Source organism: Nilaparvata lugens, chromosome 2 (genome assembly GCF_014356525.2).
Source record: "Nilaparvata lugens isolate BPH chromosome 2, ASM1435652v1, whole genome shotgun sequence".
NCBI lineage: Eukaryota > Metazoa > Arthropoda > Insecta > Hemiptera > Delphacidae > Nilaparvata > Nilaparvata lugens.
Window position 1 is genome coordinate 83,490,088 of NC_052505.1, and position 18,819 is coordinate 83,508,906.

General features: G+C 34.8%; 1 protein-coding gene across 2 annotated transcripts in view; it reads right to left on the bottom strand.

Moving 5' to 3' along the window:
• LOC120350008 overlaps positions 1 to 18,819 on the bottom strand; it is an 89,986-nt gene that overhangs the window by 44,840 nt on the left and 26,327 nt on the right. The window contains exon 1 of one of the 2 annotated variants that reach the window (XM_039421941.1): positions 18,339 to 18,401. The exons of the other annotated variant lie outside the window; for it this stretch is intronic. Within the exon in view, the coding sequence (XP_039277875.1) occupies positions 18,339 to 18,363 (25 nt within the window). The 5' untranslated portion in view covers positions 18,364 to 18,401. Of the gene's footprint in view, positions 1 to 18,338; positions 18,402 to 18,819 lie in introns of those variants that run through there. 2 annotated transcript variants of the gene reach the window in all.

Below are 18,819 nucleotides of genomic sequence, written 5' to 3' on the forward strand. Positions count from 1 at the left end.
TAGTGCGCCTCTAAAGGGCCAACTGAACATACCTACCAAATTTGAACGTTTTTGGTCCGGTAGATTTTTAGTTATGCGAGTGAGTGAGTGAGTGAGTGAGTGATTGATTGATTGATTGATTGATTATATGCCTTTATTAGGGCGGAATTAGGAGTGAGTGAGTGAGTGAGTGAGTGCCATTTCGCTTTTATATATATAGATACCATGAAATGTCATCAAATCAGATTATTCTGATCAAGTCGATTAAAATTTCTAGATTTATATTTCTCGTAAGATAAGCTGATTGATTGCAAATAGTTGAACAGCTGAACATAATTCTGTCTCTGTCCCACATGTTCTGTTTAGACAAACGACGAAATTATCATCTGTTTTCCCAAAGATGAATGATAATCATCCTTTTCATGTCCTTCAGCGAGTTTTCCCAGGGATGAGACCTAGTATAATCGAATTTTTATATCAAAAACCTACTATGTTCCAAATTTCGTGAAAATCATTAGAGCCGTTTTCGAGATCCGTTGGACATACATAACCAGATAACCACATAACCATATACAGATATTGCTCGATCAATATAATAGGATATCCCCCTTCTATTTTTCCTTTTTTAGACTGTGATATTGTAAGAAATTCAGTTCATTAGAGAGTCAAGATTCCTGGAGTGATTGATTTTCACAGTGTATTATCATAGAGGAAGGTAGATTTATTCTACTTTCTATCTTCACTCTACGATATTACTGTTGGGTTTCTATAGTAAGTCCATGTTATGATATAATATCTACAATAGTAGGCCCTATCTATTACACTACAACTACAATGTAGCCTAAAAGGCTGGCCACTAACGGTAGGACATGAATGATAAACTTGCTTACACATGTTCATCATGCATGTTTTGTCATCAGCGAGAGGTATTCAACATAAAAAACAACAAATAACAATGAATAAACCACTGCAAAATTACATATTATAGAAAATGATAGAAAAATAATTGACCGAGCGAAGTAAGGTCTAAGATTCAAGTCGACGGTTTTGCATTTCTCTTTATTTATGTTTATATTTATGTTCCGCATTTACTGAATGCGAAACGCAGCAATAGATTTCCATGAAATTTGACTGGTATGTTCCTTTTTTAATTTCGCGTCGACGTATATACAAGGTTTTTGGAAATTTTGCATTTCAATGATAATATAAAATTAAAAGGAGCCTCCTTCATACGCCAATATTAGAGTAAAAATCAGACTGTAGAATTATTCATCTTAAATCAGCTGTCGAGTGGATTACATGCAATGACGCATGCAATTCAATATCTCAATGTAACTTATTAAAAATACAGCTGTTGTATGCAGTGAGGCATGCAATTGATAACTTGAAGTAGCATAGTACTTTCTCCCGACTTTTCTCTGCTTCCAACTCAGTAAGCTTTTGATGATAGCAGCATAGCTGTTTATAAACCGATATCTCGCCGACAAGACAGGACAGGACAGAATTTACTCTGATGGAAAGTATTAGAGGAGACTGTGGTTTATAACTGCGCGAGGTCTACTGTTCACAGAACTACTAGTAATCCAACTTCAAATAGAGCAGCGAAAAAAAGAAAAACAAGATCTTGGAGTTATAAAAATCTAACCTCAAAAAATGTTGCTTGAAGCATTTCGCTGTGATGACACGACAATGTATGACGTCATGTGTATCATGCATACGTCCTTCCGTTAGTGGCCAGCCTAATACTATACAACTATGTATGAACTTGTCCAGTTAACAAGAGTAATTTTATAATTGAAAAAATATATTTTTCATGACTCACTCTATTTTCAAGTGTTATTCAGAATTAAATTCCCTCATTATCATATACTAGAACTGAATAATACTGAGACACATAATCTATTCAAAAATAATAACGGTTATTCAATGTATTATTCATCAGTGTTATTCAATTGAATTGATTAGTGTTGTTTGAATTGATTAATCAAGTCATCCATCGAGAATTAATCAAGTTCTGTACAATTCGCACAAGTTGTGCTTGACTGATTTAAGAAATCGAAGAGTCCAGGGACAAACATTTTAAAAGTTTGGACAATCAATGTTTGTCGAACAAAAATTACTGTTTTTCCAAACATTTTCAGTGTTTGCTGTAAAACATAAAAACCTGTTCTCCCCACTTATAAATATTTTGTTTGGTGACGCGTCCACACTGGCCACGGGCAAACATTGTTTGTCGAACATAATAAAGTTTGCCTAAACTGTTTCAACAAATATGTTTGTCGAACATGTTTGTCGATGTTCAGTATAGACACTGCTTGTAGATAAATTTCAAATTTATTCACACTCATAAATGCATATACAGAAACCAAATAGAGTCTAGCTTGACAAATACAACAATAATCCATCTAAAATTTAATAATAGATTGTAAGTAATAGTATATAATATAATAATATATAATATAATATTAATGTGAACAATAACTGCTCACAAAGTGCTTCATGAAGCACTTGTCCGTGAGCAGGAGTTGAGGTTTAATCGGATATAGGAGGAGAAAAAGCCTACACACACACACACACACACACAAACACACACACATTCAATCACCATCATCAAGTAATTTTTTAGATTGATTGTAGCATTTCCTCTCTTTAAATATACTTATATTATGAAATGTAGTTCAAACTGCGAAAAAATGGGAGGAAGAATCACCAGTATAATTTTTTTCAACATAATTCATGACAAGAGAGGGAAAAAATGAAAAATAAAAGATGAGACATAACAGTGATAAATAAAACAATAAAAATTCCATCAACCTCATCTTCAACGTCACTACGTAATTTTAAATGAACTTATTAACTTGTTGTATAGTAGAGTTGTACTTCTTTGCGGCCATAACAGGTCAAACATGATGAAAAGATAATACTCTATCTTGAGTGGAAATCTGTATGGAGGCAAGCACTCACAGTATCCCGATTCCGGTTCTTGAGCGTGTGTTAATTAGGTCCAAATTTTATTATTGCCTGTGCCAACTGTAAATCATCGTCAACAGGTAGTTTTACTAGGAGGATTCTGGTTCAAACTTTCAGCATTGGTTGTAGGGGATCATTGGTGCTATTGATGAAGAATTCTGACCGTTTTAAGTGAATTTTAGGGCTCCAGCAGCGGCAACTGATCAAGAGGAAGCAGAAAACGTTTGACCTTTGAGGTTAAGTCGGAGTGGTCCATGCTCTCACGCATTTCATTGCTGAACTCAATGTATAGACATAACGATACTGGTTCACAGTCACTGTATACAGGCTGCTTACTTTGTAAAGTAGAGCTCAACAAGAGATCCAATGTAGTACTCAATATTGTAGACTGTAGTGGAATAAGCTACTTACCGGTAACTTATCGGCTCAATTTTCGAGTTTACTTCAACATTCTTTCACGATTGTACTACACCTTCTTACTAGATCATTGACTGATCATGAACACACTATTTTATTACTGTATCATGCCTGCTTCATCAATCTTACACTATTGTACTCTGACTTTTGTTACAGACGTCTTCTGACTGGATCGTTGACTGATCATCAACTCACTATTCTATTACTGTATCATATCTTTGAAGATTTGGTAATGACATATTTTTCCTTTTTCTAGCGTTTAACCTTCTATGAGAGGATGGCTATTATTACAGTTTCACAGATTACTTCAATAACCTTTGGATAAAATCCTTATTATTGAACGAAAATCCAAATGAAATGCTGTAAATTACCCCAAATACTTCTGCTACTGCAAATATCGACAACAGGGTAAACAGCTAGATGGAAATTTCCCAAGCTTACAAATAATTTTTTGATTAGTATCGCTCCTCGAATTTTCATGTAGCTGTTTACCCTGTTGTCAATATTTGCAGTAGCAGAAGTCTTTGAGGTGATTTACAGCATTTTATTTGGATTTTCGTTTAATAATAATTATAAATTCATTAGCTCTTGAATAAATGCAATATATCAGTAATTTCAATCTGATAAGATCCTATTGACTTTCGCATTATATCATAATATAATACAATTCTGTCATTATAATTATATCAATATTAGGCGAAAAATGAATGCAGAACTTTTTAATCAGTTAGCTATATCGTATCTATCCAATTCTTATTAGTTGGCTTCTAATTCTATTCTCCCTTCAACTGAACGAATTCAGTTATATTGAATCTCACATTCTACAATTCTTACATGGTTCCAATATAAAAAGTGAATCACCGCAAACATGCTATCTGAAATACTGAAATAACTTTTTACTTAGGGTTATAAGATACAGAAAATAATTCCAATAAAACGGAAATAGAACTGAATCGCCTTTGAGAATATTGTTGAAGAATCGTTGGGCATCAACTTCGAATAACGGAATTTTTTATGTGAGTGTTGTCATTGAATGAGAATTGATTTGATTTAAATGTTGAATAACTTTGAATTAGAGTGTACCAAGGCACAGGTGTAAAGAGTCTAATTCTAAATTGAAGACGATATCGATAGATGAATAAGGTATAATAGAACTTTCTTCAACTACCTGATAACTTCTGTCAACTCAAAGTGTCGGAATGAGCTAAATTTGTTTAAATTCGCTAGTAATAATTCAACGGTAAGTTTGAACTGTTTCCCTTTCTAACTGAAATAACGACTTTAAGTGGATAAAAACTACTTGGTATTGTCGAAACCAGTGGTTTTTCAAAACAATTTGAGATGATAGTTTGGGTTTCACACAATTATATCAATCATCAGTTAATTAACATGAGGAGCAGAATATAAAGTGAGGGTGGAGTCCGATTGGCCATTAGGTGTCGACCAATAAAGACTAAGCTCTACTGACATTGGCTGACACAAAGCCTCGCCCAAGTTGAGCCTTAGCACGGCCAGTGGCAGTGGAGCTCAGCCTTTATTGGACGACAGCCACAGGCCAATCGTAGGGCTTCACACAAACTATATTATATTCTGCTGCCTTATGTTTAATTAAGCTTTCCTTTAACTTAAGATTTATAATTATGTGTAACAACAAAAACTAGTATCATAAATATTGTTTTAATGAACCAGTGGACTTGACATTATCAAGTCTATTCCATTTAATATGGATATTTACCACAACTCACCTTCATAAAATTACAGGAAGCGACTGTAAGTTGTTAATGCTAGTGCAAAAACGACAATAAATATTGTAATTAGATCAGAATTTTATTCCTACTCAATCATAGTATTTATTGATTTTATTGGATACTATAGAGGATGTTGAGTATTAACGTCAATTCGAATGAAACAACTGTAATTTACAATTCAATGGCATTCAGGTACGGTGAGTCGTTTCCTATGGAAGTACTTACATTATCTACATCTTGCAAATACACCTATCAGTATACTGCAATCGTGCTGGACATAATTGCATTCAGGCACGACCAACGAGCAATGAAGCTGTCGCGGCTCTTGCAATTGAAGACGCCGTACTCTCATACAATTCCTGTTGCGCCTAATTCACCTTCCTAAAATCTGATTATCTCACTGAACATCAGGCATTTTTGATGGACATTGATCACTGAGATTACGGTTTGGGCGAATTGATTGATTGAAGTTCTTCGAAACAGTGGGATAGAGCAATGAACTTCACAGAGCTACTGATTTCTGTGGGAAACAGAAAAATTTGGAAACTCTTTGTTCATTCATCAGCACGTACCATCCCAAGCATGATTTCCAGAAAAGAGGGGGTGTTCTTCCAACGTGTGTTTGAGGGGAGATTCAGGATTCCCATCAATCAATGTGACTTCCTCTTTCTATGTGCTTCTTTTGTTGATACTGTTGTGATCTGGTATTGAGTATTTTTAACAAACTGGATACTCTCCGTCCTCACGCGGCGGCTCTCTAATGATACAGCAAAAATATTTATACTTCTGCGTAACAGTTTCTACTCGAATAGAAGAATATATCAGACGAAGCAGCATGTCCAATCATGCTCCAAAATGAGAATGATGAATTATATTGACAAAATACTAACTTATAGTTTAACAAATTGTTCTGGGGTGAACAAATAAATTATGTGAAATAAATAATCACTAACTGTACTAAAATGAAAATTTCAGATGAAATTGGAATAATTATTGGCAAAGCAGTAAATAGTTGACTATCTTTTTGTTTTTCGTAAGATTTTATGTTTCAGGGATATCTTGAACTACTTGGGAGATCAATGGAACAATTGTAAATGTACCTGACCTTGTTATACAATGTATGTTTTGTAATGACAATAAACAATTTCGATTTGATTTGATTATGTTTTTCATAAATTGGTACATTTTAGTTTCTGAAACTAGTTCTGATTAACAACATAATTTTTTCTGGATTTTCATATTTCTGGAAATATGTAACTCTTGAATTTTAAAAACTTGACTGATATTGGAAGTGCTATTCTATTCTATTACCTTCCTATTGGTTCACAATAAATGCTGGTGAAAATGAATATAGAAGTACAAGCTCTACTCTCTATCTGAGAATGTCTGTAGTATCTAAAATGTATATAAGAATAAAATAAACTAATTATCCTGAAAATGATGTTCATATCATGATGAGAGATGATTATGAAAGATGGAAGAGCCCAAAACTTTAGGTGGGTTCCAAACCAGCAGAATTGCACTAGAATAGGAACAATTTCATACTCCACAACCTACGATGTCTCGAATATTGAGTTAAAACCTCTTTAGCATAAAAATACAGGAAGTGATTATGAGATATGGTGGAGCCAACAGCTTTAGGTTACCAGAATTGAAAACAATTTCATACTCTACAAGCTACGATGTCTCGAATATTGAGTTAAAACCCCTCGAGCTTATGAAAACAGGCAATGATTATGAGATATGCCCACAACTATATGTAGGAATAGACAACAACTTTAGGTGGGTTCCTAAACTCCTGAATTGCATTTCAATTGAAAACAATCTCCAACTGTACAAGCTATGATACCTCGAATATTGAGTTGAAACCCCCTCTAACATGAAAACAACTTCATGCTCTACAAGCTACGATACCTCGAATATTGAGTTGAAACATCTCTAACATGAAACCAGTCAATTGATTCTTCAATGAAGAGAAAAGAGAATGTTGAAGTCCCTCTAGCATAAGAAAACAGGCAATTGGTTCTCCAATAAAAAATTAAATTCAATTCAATTTTTTTTTTATTAAAACACACAAAACAAAATAAAAAAAGAAATACAAAACAATCATATATACACAATCAAATATACTTGTATGCGAAAATTCAGAGGGTTCAGGAGACAAGTAACAGAGACAACTAATAAAAGTCACTATATTTTTTTCTCTGAGGTTCAACAGTTCCTCCTGCTCCCCCCCCCTCTTTCAGGCGCCCATGAATGGCTTATGATTTGTAGTTGGTCATCAATATTCTACAAACTAGAGCAGCAAGGTGGCGCACAGAGCTTCACTCTTGCCCGCTGAAATGATTAACTGCGCCACCAATAAATTTCATAAGCGGCGCGGCGCACCACATTTCTCGCATTCAGCCAACGACACATGCATTATTCTATATCGCCAGCCACTTCCAGTGATTAATAGCTCGGCATTTCCGCGCACCACCTCACTCGATATCTTTATTGACTCGGAAAAAATTGATTAAACATTTGATAAATTGCCACGCTGGAAGGCTGCGATGATTCTATCAGTTGAAAAATATTGATTAGATAATTAAAAATAGCGAGTTTGTCTCGCTTCATCCAAGAACGATATAATTCATTCTACAATATATATATTATATTTTACGAAATTCCCCCTAATAAATATATTACTTTCTCCATTATTGTTCATCATTCTGATGGAAAAGAGAGACGGAAGTCCTTATCAACAAATAAATGTAGAAAAGGGGTCTCTCATTTTCCCAACACTCTTCACATTTATTTATTCATATTACTTAAGCTGCGTTCACACCGGATTCAATAACACGAGCTATTAACAAAAAGTAATTAACTTGACTGAATCGTCAAAAATTACTCTTAACCATAGTTGATAACTCGTGTCTTTTGACAAAAAATTCCTTGTTATCAAAGAAAATGTTATCAATATTTATGATAATGACTTTCGTTTTCAACATCAGTTAACAACAAAAATGTTGATAACTTTTATCTTTACAGTTGTGTTGTGAGTGATGTTGTGGTACTTTTCCATAATGAAAACACAAATTTGAATAAATTTGATAAAAGTGGTTGACAATTTCAAATTTGTGTTTTCATTATGGAAACTTTTGTTATTAACTCCAGTGTAAACACAGCTTTAGGCCCATATGCACTATATCGGTTTAAAATGAAGAATGATTAATTTTTGGTGTAAACCCAGAAAAGAACACATAATAAATACGACCTTAGTATTTACTCATTGGAACAACATTTTCACCCATTTCACAACTGCAATTCTAATGATAAATAGCCAAGGAATCTCAAAAATCATAGCAAACCGAACCTTAATCAAAATTTCAAAATTTGAAGACGAAGGAAACGTTTTTCTAATCAGTAACTGATTTTAAAGAACTTATGCAATTCTTCAAGCATCCCAATCATTCACGACAATGATCGGCTAGTGATAATATTATTGGACATATACTCAATCCAAAATTTTTATTCACATTGAGATAGAGGTGGTACCTCATGATGTGAAAATCATCAATCCTTAAATATACAATAGAAACAGGTTCCGAAGTAACTTCGATTTCATTCCCAATTTCAAAGATAGTCATCATAATTTTTAAATAAAGAATTTTAAGATGAAGATGAAATCAAAACAAATTCCGTTAATTCCGTTGATAGTTGTCAATTATCGAACTATAAAAGTGCGTACAGACTTTCGCTCTGCTCCGCAATCGAACGTCACTCGAGCAGAGCGATTGATGATCGACCGGGTAGCAAGAGTGGAACGCGAGAAGAGCTGACATCTCCCGTAACGATTGAATGAAAAAGACTAAGAAATTGTCAATCTCCCGTAACGTTCATGATCGGAGCGAGTGCGGAGCGTGCGTGGAGCGATTGTGTAGCGAGTGCGCAGCGTGCGCGGAGCGTGTTGGAGGCGCGTATATCTGTACGCACCTTTATATACGATAAGTGGTAATTGGGGATTCAAAGTTTTGATTATTACAGGTTTGGAAGTGAACTACTGCATTTGGAGATGCTTCCTTCTTTTCCACATATTTGCCTTCTGATTTGCATTAATAATTACTTATCCCTTACGACTTCATCAAATGTTGATGTTGCCTGGAAACCTCCGTCTTCAATGGAATAGCTTAGTGTGCAAAATCGAATAGCCAATCAAACCTGAATGTTGCTGGGAGTAGAAATATTATACTGATTATACCCTCGAGCTGGAACAAGCTACCAATTTAGTGAATCTGCCGGAAAGGAGTTTACGCCAGTATGCAGACTACCACAATTTCAGGGCGAACATAATTGATAAAACAACCCATTAATCATCAATCCATGAAATTTTTGATTGATTTGACCAAAATGAAGAATAAACACTCCTTTTGGAATTCTTAGGGGCTCCGACAGGTGAGCTTGTGGCACTCATGGGATAATGAGTGTGCAAAAACTGGAAAATAAGCATTGAACGGTAGCTTTTTCGAAAATATGGGATTCTTTCTGGCGATTCCCTATAATTAAAAATAAGTGGAATACGAGCTGACTAGAAACAGCTTGAACGGTTTCGGTGAGTTTGCCAAGAAGCAAGTGAAGAAGAACAGTTTGACATTTCCATTGTGAATTGATGGGTGAGTAGAAAAGAAAGTCTAACAATTTTATAAATGGTTCATAATTCCTGTTAGTTTGAACGATGAAATTGAAAAGTGGCATTTGTTCTTTTATTAATAATGTAGCTCGTATTTCAGAGCTTGGTATTGAATTAGTATTAACCCTTATATTGCCGATATTAACTTGAGATTAGTTTGAGCAATGGTGATAATACTGAATTGTATTCTGAGATTAGTTTGTGTGATGATAATAAGAATTGAATTAGTATTAATCAAGACTTTGCCGACATTCACCAGTGATTAGTTTGAGCAGTGATGATAATACAGAACTGTATTCTGAGATTAGTTTGTGCAATGATAATAATACTAAAATGTATTATAGATTGATTTATTTACGATTGATTTCAATCTGATAATGGAACTTCTCTTCAATTCAACAATAAAGTAATCATACATAACAATTCATGAGATATTGCTAATGACTAGACAATGGGATGGATCCAAGTGATCATTATTGCTCCATAGTTCTCGATTTATTAGTTTAAACTGAAGAGCTATCAATAAGAGAAAGGCATGGATTTCATCACGTGTGAACTTTACTAGAATTTTGATTCTAATTAATGAGTTGATTAGGAATCAACACTTTCTTAACAACTATCTACGACCCAACTACATCTACTTGGGTGGCCTATTGTGTTTCTTCATCTCTCAAATTTCGTGTATATAACTCCCAAATACAGTCTTTCAACTGTAAACATTGATAACCTTGATGGTACAAAACTGTGTAGGAATATTCCTCTAACGTTCATCTCTCTGTTCTATAATTATTATCTCTCGATGATTATCAACTTCAAAACAAGTAATTAAGACTTTTTCTATCCAAGGTTGGATAGAGAAGATAATAGATAGTTGTATAGTGTGGGTTGGTCGTTTGATATTTGTCCAAAATGCAATCGCCTATTTTCATGATCTTCATTTTTTTCAATCGTGAATCAATCAATAATACGCTATCCATAAGAAACAAACTAGTGAGGACTAGGTAACTCAAAACTGAAACCAACAAGTTATTATCCATTGAAATAGGATAAAAACCAGACTATCCCCTTCTACATTTTAACTATGGACTAGGTAACTTAAAACTGGAACCAACAAATTATCATCTATTGAAATAGAATAAAAACCAGACTGTCCCCATCTACATTTTAACAATGCATATCACATGCAAGTCATTTTCAAATATACATGATGATTTTCATTTCATATCAGAAATTATTATTTTTTATCTTTATGTTGGAACCTGGCAATCATCTATAACCTTGAAACCTGCGTTTACACCATAGTTGTCAACTAAGATTCCAAACAAATCACTATACTATTTACAACATACAACTCTAGACAACATTTTTTTTGATAATTCTGGTATAGCGATGTTCAGTGTCACCATTTGTTTATTTGTTCATTTATTTATTCATCTTTATATATATATATATATATATATATATATATATTATATATATATATATATTATTTATTTATTTATTCATGAAAACATGGAAGTATACAGGATTCCTCCCAAAATTTGTTTCCATAAGTATTTAGCGTCGAAGGAAAACGTTAGGAGTACCACTACTCAATCAACAGCAAGTGAAATGATCTTCTGAGCTGTTCATTCAGTTTTTTGCACTAATCACGTGTCACACAATGGTTGCACGTGCACGCGTTGACGGGTGTCGAGTGTCGGTGATGATTCGTTGTGCGCTTTGATCGCGTGTTGCTATTATGGCAGCGATTCGAGCGTGCTACGTGCGTGAGATGTGTCACGCGCACCTTACTCCACGCGCATCTATCTCCATCCCCCTGACTCCATCACCTTCTATCATACCATCCCCCTCTCGCCCGTATTTCCATCTCCATCTACTATTTACCACTAAACGCATCTCACCCACACAATTAACAAATTGCTACGTTCGCCGCTGCGCTATGCTTCGTAGACGAAAATATTCGGTTGGAAGAAAATTATAATGTTTGGTGCCGGGAAAGGTGGTTGTTATAAGGGAGTGAAGTGGAAAATGATGAGTGGGTGGGAACTCTACACTGCAAATGAAGACAGAGATGATGTGTCTGCGGTGGGTTGTACAGCTTTGAAGGCGGAAGTGCAGATAGAACCAGTGATGGATCGGAAAAGAGATGAGATAGGACAAGGTATTAGCATCTTCAGAATTGATTTGATCTGGGAATACATTAGTTCATCGATAATCTTGGTAAAACAAGCATAGAATTTATAGAATGCTTCTGATTGAAAATTTGTTACTATTCCTTGAGTCTTCAGAGCTTCAAGATTAGTAAATTCTTTATCTGTCAGTAGTCTATCAACAGTAGCCTATATCTGATTTTTGTGAGTTCAGTAGCTATGGAATGATATGATGTGAAGACCTCCAATGTGATATCAAATTCAATCAATCAAGTTTTATTGAACAAAATATTTAGATTAGAGGCCCCACTAAACCCTGAGGTTTTTCAATAGGTGGGATTAGCCACTACCTCTGTAAATAAAGCCATAGTGCATTCGTATAAGTATTTTATTCTGTATAAAAATGAAGTATTTGTTTTATTTATTATTGTTATCTTTATAATTGGCAAATAAATTATTTTGATTCGTGTGACGTCAGCACGCGTAGGTTCCTACACCAATAAAAATTCGTTGATTCCAGCTGATCTATATCAGCTAGAGTTTCTATTGGTCTAGGAGCCCTACCTGTGCTGACGTCACACGAATGCACTACGGCTTTGTTTACGGAGGTAGTGAATTAGTTCGATAGAGTTTTGTTTTTAATGAATTGTTGTGAGATAGAGTCGTAATATTCCCTAGCATCTAGTTACATACTAAGTTTTGAACAGTCATAAAGCGCGAAATTGAGAGGTGTACCTAACGTTTGCTTCAAGTTGTGGGTGTTAATTCTCATAGTTATTGGGACTGAAAAATTCAGGAATCACACGCTCCCTAGGAACTTCGGTAGAAGTATTTAATAGAAGTATTGGTAGACCGTGGAAGAGATGGACGCCGGAACAGGCTTGAAAAGCCTAATCCATGACGACGATGATGATGATGACTAGAGACTTCAGGATAAGAAAATAGTCCTGTTGGTGATAAAAACTGAAAATATTCTTATGAAATACTGAACCTTCACATGTTTCTCAAATAAGGGATGCGTTTCGAAGGATGCGTCTAATCTATGATTGTATAGTTTGTTCAGAATTTCTGTTTCGACTGTAATGTGTAAATAGACCTTTACATTATTATTATTTCCCACTAGTCCATAAGTATGAAATTCTTCATAAGAATGTTCAAATAACTTTTGTAGAATTGACTTTCAACTAGTATTAGTTCGTTGAGTACAGTCTTTTTTTTCATGAATCAGTAAAAACTTCTGTAAAGCTGCGTTTACACGAAATATTAACAAAATGTTTATTTTTCCGTCCTTATATATTTTCTATTAGATTGAGCATAACTTATCATACACATGATGTGCGTATGTGTTTGTCAAGCTCCGTTTGAACTAATAGAATCTAAAGAACGGAAAAATGAACATTTTGTTAATAACTGTGGTGTAAACGCAGCTTTATTCTCCTCGAAATAATAATTCTGACCTCTATTATCTCAATTTCTATTATTAAACAGCCTATATTATAGTAGCCTATTAAAATTAGATCTCTTGCATTGAACACTTTTCCAGGCTAATTTGAGGAAATCATAAACACTAACGATTTTATGATTCAATCAATTGTCCTGTTATGTAGTAGGATAATTTATTTGTTTGTTGCGATGCCTACTATTTATCTCTGTTTACTTGAACAAAACACTTAATAGTGCGTTGATTTGCATTTGGTAGCCTGGAGGACATTATTCTGGACTCACTCGAGCAGTCAACCATGAACCGTTATCAACAACCTATCCTGATTTGAGTAGCATGCCATCTGCCAGACTCTGTTCTGATCGGTGGTTAGTTATAGCTTGCAGCCGCTGCCAAGGTTTTGCAGATAACAGAAGGCTTTTGCGCCTTATTGAGGCCTCCGATGCATGCTAATGACTCGCACTTACTGGAAGGGTCCAGCAATCTTATCTATCCAGCAATGGCCCTTAAACTTCACTTTTAATTATACTTAGTGCGTCGACTTGACATTTATTCCAATAAATTGCATCGGTGCTCTACGAGAAATGAGTAAGTTCAACAGTTTATTAGCTCATAATTTGCTTGAAGCGTGCTATTTATTTACAAAGCATGGGGTTATTTATGAGAACTTTACATGGTTCTGTGTAGAGCAATGCGTTCTAATATGTATATTGTATTATACAGTATGTATCAAGCTTTAGATTTAGCTCTGGAGACAGTGAAAAATGACTTTTCAGGAGCTCTCAATCATTCTGTTATACTAGTAGTTCTGTGAACAGTAGACCTCGTGCAGTTATAAACCACAGTCTCCTCTTATACTGTCCATCAGAGTAAATCCTGTCTGTATGTCGTGTCGGCGAGATATCTGTGTGAAAAAAGGCTAGTGGCTGTTGGGGTTGGTGTATCAAAGATGCTAACATCAAAAGCTAATCTGCTTCACGACATACTGATAGATAGATATATATTACGATTGCTTGGCCTCAACGGCGTCAGACAAGTCAAAGTGCTAGCAAAAAGCGAGACACCATTAATGTTTCATGAAATTTATATCTAGTATATAGTTACTATTTGTCTTCGACTCTATTACAGTAGTCAAAATAGTCCTTCAGACTATAAAACCGAATCAAACTAAATAGCATGAATCAGACAAGTTTCAAGTTTTGAATTCAGTGTTTATGAAATGGAAAACAAAATAATGAAAGCCTTTTATAAGAAATAGAATATAATATTGACATTATGAGTCATGGTAATGTTCTTCAGGGTATGAATGTGATTTTTTAGTTATATGGTAATTGTTTTAGTGACTATGTTAATTTCATGCTCTGTATATATTGTAAAAATAGAAATAAATTGAATTGATTTGATTTGTTTGGTATTGGCTACATCTCATTCAATAGCTGAGAGGAAGAAAATCCTTGAGCCATCCTCAACTGCCGTTGATTATTTTCATTTCACTATACGACTAATCAAAATGAGTTCTAATCAATTATAATTTGGATCAAGCTGGGCTGTGACAGCACAATAAAGTGTATACTTCGAATAAAGTATTATTTTCTCCATAACTATATCAAGATTGGAAGCTATATGGACGTTTCAAGGGACTGTTGAAAAAATGTGTTTCATAACGAGGAATGTACCATAACGGGGTGTACTATAACGAGGAATAAAGTATTATTTTCTCTATAACTATATCATGATTGGAAGCTATATGGACGTTTCAAGGGACTGTTGAAAAAATGTGTTTCATAACGAGGAATGTACCATAACGGGGTGTACTATAACGAGGAATAAAGTATTATTTTTTCTATAACTATATCATGATTGGAAGCTATATGGACGTTTCAAGGGACTGTTGAAAAAATGTGTTTCATAACGAGGAATGTACCATAACGGGGTGTACTATAACGAGGAATAAAGTATTATTTTTTCTATAACTATATCAAGATTGGAAACTATTTTCAAGGGACTGTTGAAAAAATGTGTTTCATAACGAGAAATGTACCATAACGGAGTGTACTATAACGAGGTTTCACTGTAGTAATTACTAGAGAATTCGTATAGTGAAAGAAGCAAATATCGTGCCACACATTCCTCCACAGAACCTACCCATTATCTGAATAACCAGCAACTAGCAGAGGTCTTGTACATTGATTCCGAACCGTAAATCTCACACGTAGATGATTAGCAGCAATGAAAAGAAGCCAAACTACATGACTATCATGTGAGCTCACAGGTCTTGTTCTCTTGTACATGAATTTGTATGGTGAAAGAAGCAAGTATTGTACCACACATTCCTCCACAGAACCTACCCATTATCTGGATAACCAGCAACTAGCAGAGGTCTTGTACATTAATTCCGAAGCTTAAATCTCACACGTAAATAATTAGCAGCATTGGAAAGTAGCCAAACTTCAATATTGAATGATTATCATGTTAGTTCACAGGTCTTGTTCTCTTGTACATTGATTCCGAACCTTAAATCTCACACGTAAATGATTAGCTGCATTGAAAAGTAGCCTAACTTCAATTGAATGATTGTCAAGTAAGCCCACAATCTTTGGTAAGCTTGTTGAATGAGTGTGATTTAATGCGCTCCTTAGCAAGCCGATTAGTCACGAGGTTCGGCAGATGCTGCTAATTAGTGTGTTGTTGGTTGGCACAAGTTTGCTCAGTCTCTACTGGAAATTTGTGTCTCGACACGAGCATTCGGAGGAAACTGGGTCACAAAAAGATCTTTCTATAGACCACCTTTTTCTTCCATGCGAGAGCGAACGAGAGAGTGTGTGTTATGTCCGATACCCTCGCGGTTTGGAAAGAAGTTCCGTTTTATTTTTTATTACCGTACCAAAAGGTTAAAGCGAAACCCGTTTAGCAGGACACACGGGGCAACTATAATAAACATGGCTGGCAATGTTCTTTTTAGCTGCTTCTTCTTTTATCATTCCTCTTTATATCCTCTCTTTCCGCCACAAGGAAGGCCCGTTGACAAGGACCGGTTGATTTCAACGCTTCTCCATCTTCTCTCCGTCCCAATTCTGGATCTTCACCCTATTGCTGATTCCAGTTCCATTCACATATATGAACCCGGCTGGAACATATTAATCATGTTCATACTACCACGTTTATTTAGGATCAAAAGTAGAGACACTGTAACAATGTCTAATGGAGGCAATCTAATTTTGATTGTTTTAAAACAGGTGGTATAATCCGAAGATGTCAAATTATCACTCGATAAACTGAACAAATTCACCTTTGAATTGCCTTCCAGGAAATATTGTTTCACTCAAGCTCCTCCACTTGCCAATTCACACCCACCCAAATCCCATTCATACGCCTTATAAGCTACCTCCTATCATTTAACACAAGATGTCAAATTATCACTCGATAAATTGAACAAATTCACCTTTGACTTGCCTTCTAGGAAACACTGTTTTACTCGAGCTCCTCTACTATTGACTTGCCAATTCACACCCACCCAAATCCCATTCATACGCCTTATAAGCTTCCTCCTATCATTTAACACAAGATGTCAAATTATCACTCGATAAATTGAACAAATTCACCTTTGAGTTGCCTTCTTGGAAACACTGTTTTCACTCGAGCACTATTCACTTGCCAATTCACACTCACCCAAAGCTACCCCTCACATTTTCTCCAACGTTCAATTCTCCATTTCTTGGGAGAATTGATTATTTCAATTATTATTCTAGGGAAAATGTGTCACCTGGAGAGACTTAATATTTTATGCAAGTTTTGTACACTTGAATCGATTGGAATCACTAAATATATAGTGGTGTAATATGTCATAATTATATTGTCTTATTTCTTTAGGGCTACTTTTAATATAAATAAAAATATAAATCTGAGAACCCTTTCATCACGACATGTTTCGGCTACTAATGCCATTTTCATTTTTGACTTGAAAGGCTACTAATGTCATTCATGTACTACTGATGCTAATTGCTACTAATGCTAATTTCGGCTACGAATGTCATTTTCAAGTCAGAAATGAAAATGGCATTTGTAGCCTAAACATGTCGTGACGAAATAATTTGAAAGGGTACTCAGATGTAAATTTTTATTCATATTCTAATAATTATAGTATGGCACATAAGACAGTTGTGCTTTGAGTTTCATGCTATAAACTGTATATATGAAGTATACTTTGATGAGGATTAAAAAGTAAATAAAAGTATGGCTTTTGTTGGTGGGGAGTCCCTTGCGGGAAGGTCCCACCGCCTGAATATATAATTTTAGCCGTCATTGGGCCTTACGACTGTCATACTTCAGCCGGGACCGACAGTTCAACGTGCCCATCCGATAACACATCCTTGATGAGGATTATACTATACATATGAAATATACTTTGAAGGATATTCGTTTGTCTCTGGTATAGTATGTCCATATCCACTATCCAGTACAGACATCGCAATAGTACTTTTTTGAACGGTTTCTTTGGAGATGTACTCCATTGAGGCTCCACTGCAGTACAGGTGAGTATGCAGGGTGAATAAAGGTGAATACCATCCATTGAGAATGGTTCTATCTTCCCTATTTTATGGGAATGATTGGAAGAAATTCCATTAATCAATATGAGCACTTGAATATATTTTAGAGCTAGATTCATTTAAGGTATCTGTATGAAAAGTTCATTCTCACTGAAGTGGCGGGTAAAGAGAAGTACAGTTCAACATTTTTTAATTCAGTATCATGGGGAGATACTACCGGAAAATTCCCTCGTGAGACAACCGCGTCTAATCGTTAAAACCGTGATGTCCAACTCAAAATTTCTGTGATAATTTTCTGTATGAATAAGTTCCACTCTGAAGTTCTTTCTTAGAAGAAGATAGTAAGTGTAATTTTTCAAATAATAGGAAATGAGTCAATCTGACAGATATGAATTAAGAAAAACATTCACTTACTAATCTGCGGTTCTTTTAAGTGCATATAGCTGGATAGAAAACCCCATTACCTGTAAAAATAACAGAAAACAATTGTTTAAAATTTGATAAATTAGGTTTTCATCATTAGTAATACTGGTTCAGTTTGGGAATACATTTATAATGAATCTAATTCCTTCTTTAAATTTAAATGTAGTTCATCCAGAGTCGTAGTAGTCTAGATTCTAGAGCAAAACAAACTAGAAAAGTCAGATTGTTGAAATCAAAGAAGTGAGGCTGAATCATTTATATTGTTATACTGTTAATATTTGATGTATTATCATCTACGTCTAGATTCTAGAGCAAAACAAACTAGAGAAGTCAGATTGTTCATGACTGTTCAAATCAAAGGAGTGAGGCTGAATCATTTATATTGTTATACTGTTAATCTTTGATAGATTGAATGTTATAATTATACGATCATTCAAGTATTCACTTTTCTAATTTCTAAAAGTTTATTTCC